The sequence below is a fragment of the Prosopis cineraria genome, unplaced genomic scaffold (assembly GCF_029017545.1).
Source record: "Prosopis cineraria cultivar Desert tree isolate PC_DT_omini unplaced genomic scaffold, ASM2901754v1 PC5, whole genome shotgun sequence".
NCBI lineage: Eukaryota > Viridiplantae > Streptophyta > Magnoliopsida > Fabales > Fabaceae > Prosopis > Prosopis cineraria.
Window position 1 is genome coordinate 39,004,179 of NW_026555336.1, and position 2,630 is coordinate 39,006,808.

At 37.6% G+C, this 2,630-nt stretch overlaps 1 protein-coding gene across 1 annotated transcript; it reads left to right on the plus strand.

The window, feature by feature from the left end:
- The first annotated feature begins 661 nt into the window (after window positions 1–661).
- On the plus strand, window positions 662–1,703 carry LOC129310892 (uncharacterized). Its single transcript, XM_054952791.1, has 2 exons — window positions 662–1,151; window positions 1,432–1,703. Exons 1-2 carry the CDS (start codon window positions 662–664, stop codon window positions 1,701–1,703), a joined length of 762 nt encoding a protein of 253 aa, XP_054808766.1.
- Window positions 1,704–2,630: the final 927 nt, after the last annotated feature.

Sequence of the window (2,630 nt, forward strand, 5' to 3'; positions counted from 1 at the left end):
AAATTAAAAATACTTTATATTTTTTAACATCTAATTTTTCAAAAAATATCTTACATTTTTAAATAAAAGGAGTATTATACTATGACTTTCATGATAGCTCATTATCGAACTCTTTTAATAATAAAGTTGATTGCAAACATGTTAATTTGATTGAAAAAACTTTTAAAACTGTATATATCTTTTCATTTATCCCCATTGTAATTGCATCCCTTATATATTGCCTCTCTCTTGGTAAAATATATAATGATTTGGATTCAATAATCATACTTACACGGTAACATGTGAAGAGAGAGAAATCCAGCGGATAATTAATCGATCCAGCCCTGTTCTGGAATACTCAAATGAAGGTGACAACTCGCACGTGCTTACGCACGCTTGACATGACAAATGAATCCCGTCGATCCATATATACCATGACCAAAGGGAAAATCATATTTCTGAAACGTTGTACCACTTCGCAACTCGTCACTACTCAATCACAAGGTTGTGGAAACAATGCAGAGTCCATCCACATTTTGCTCCTATTCACTGCACTGTAATAAATAGATAACCTCGTTTCCATCAAATAACACAATCCCAAATTCTCGTCTCTTTGCTATATCCTTGCTTTCGCTTCAACGGTTAAGGCTTTTGTTTTTGCTTCTTTCTAAAACACTAGCCAATGCAAAAACCTTCAAAAGATTCCACCAGTAAATCTCCTTCCTCTCACCCTGATCAGCCTCCTCCTCCTGTTACTGCTGATCCCATCCGAACTGTCGCCGGTGATTTCACCGGCACCGAAGAAGGAGGAAGTAGGATGGGAGGTGATGCCAGCTCCGACGCGAGAATAGCCCAGCAAGTGGTGGATCCTACTCTTGGTGGTGATGGATCTCCGGCGGGCGCTGCTGCTGGGTCGTCTGAGGCGCTGGTTAGTGTGGAGGGTGGAGTGGCGGCGGCGGCGGAGAAACAGGGCAAGCAGAAGCGGAAGGCGTCTCAACTGTCAGATCCTCCGCCGTGGCCACCGAAATGCAACGAGTGCGGGAAAGAGTTTCCCAGTTGGAAAGCTGCGTTTGGGCACATGAGGGCACACCCTGATCGCGATTATCGAGGTTTCTTCAAACCTCCTACTTCATCGTCATCTTCGTCGCCAACAAGGCAACGCGTTCGTCTAGGTAAAATGAAAACCCTAACCCTAGAACACCAATACGTCTCAGGATATTCACTGTTTCGATCACTAGAAATGTTCCAGATTCTCGCTTATCGGCAGAAAATATCTTAAATTACTTGTCACTCTACAAATTCTCCTAGAGAGGTCAACTTCACTGAGTGTCCATATATGCGCTCTCTCTCTCTCTCTCTCTATATATATATATATAATATTGAAGTAGAAGGCAAGACTAAGAAAATATTCACGTGGGATTTTTTATGATGATTGTGTGTGTGGAGTTGCAGGAGACAATATCAATAGAGGTGTGGAACAAGGTGGTGGGGAGATCAAGCGAGCATCATCGGCGAGTGGTACCAGAGGGGTTGGATTTGATCTGAATCAGCCGATGATGGAAGAAGTGGAGGAGGAGTCGAATTCTGAGGCTGCAGAGAGAAGCGAAGCACATGACTCTTCTTCTTCCGCCTTAGTTCTGAGAAATGAAGAGCAAAAGAAAGTTGGCTTTGACCTTAACCAACTTCCTCCTTCTGAAGAAGATGATGATCCACACAAGCCCTAATATTTACCGCTAAAATCTTGTATTGTTATTGCGTGGGGTGTGTGTGTGTGTGTGTGTGTCTTTCTTTGTTAACATTTGTTGTTCGGGTAAACTTCCATCTGTAAAATTGCTTCCTTGATCGTTGTATCTGTTTCTTCTCGTCGTCTACGGACACTTTAATTTAATTTGTTTCAGTAGAAAATAAATCTTCCTAAGGGTTGTCACCCGACTGATCATAAAATATGTTGCAGTGGAGAGAAACACAGAAAAATGGCACGTGAGCTTTCGTATCAATAATTAAGGTATGAGGTTCACCTTCTTCTCGATTGCTTTCTGTCGTACAAATTCTATCCGACCGCACGAGAGGATTCAAATCGTCTATTTGTGGGAGCGTGCCATCGGCACAATTGATTTGCCCAATATATTTTTAATTATCTTGCTTTCAAGTACGCGCTACTGTGTGTGTTGAAATTTTTCTAGATGATTGTTTCAACTCTTAACGAACTAGTGTAACTTTAATAGTGTTTTGGATTAATTTGAATTTGAATCAAATTACTCGTTTTAATATAAAAAAAATTATGAGATTATTACAATTTTGTTTGTATTTGCAATTTTTTTTTATAACTTAGTCATTTGAAATTATAATTACCTTAAATTCTTTTCGTATTTTTATTATTGATACTTTTAAGACTTTAGTAAATTTTCTCATCTTTCATCGATTAAAAATAAAAATAAATTCATCATTTTTAATTTTTGTTTTGAATATCAATTCATTTCTTTTTTTTATTTCAAAATTTTTAAACCGATCAAACATAAATAATTTTAAATACATGAGTTTTAAATGTGACATATTTTATATTTAAAATTCAAATAATCTAAATCTATCAATCCAAACATTATTGAAAAATTGGTCATATATATTTATGCATATATATCTTCTTAAACTCT

Coding starts and splice junctions, on each gene's coding strand:
- LOC129310892 (XM_054952791.1), top strand. CDS start 662: ATGCAAAAACCTTCAAAAGATTCCACCAGTAAATCTCCTTCCTCTCAC. Junction 1,152..1,431: donor AAGGCAACGCGTTCGTCTAG/GTAAAATGAAAA, acceptor GTGGAGTTGCAG/GAGACAATATCAATAGAGGT.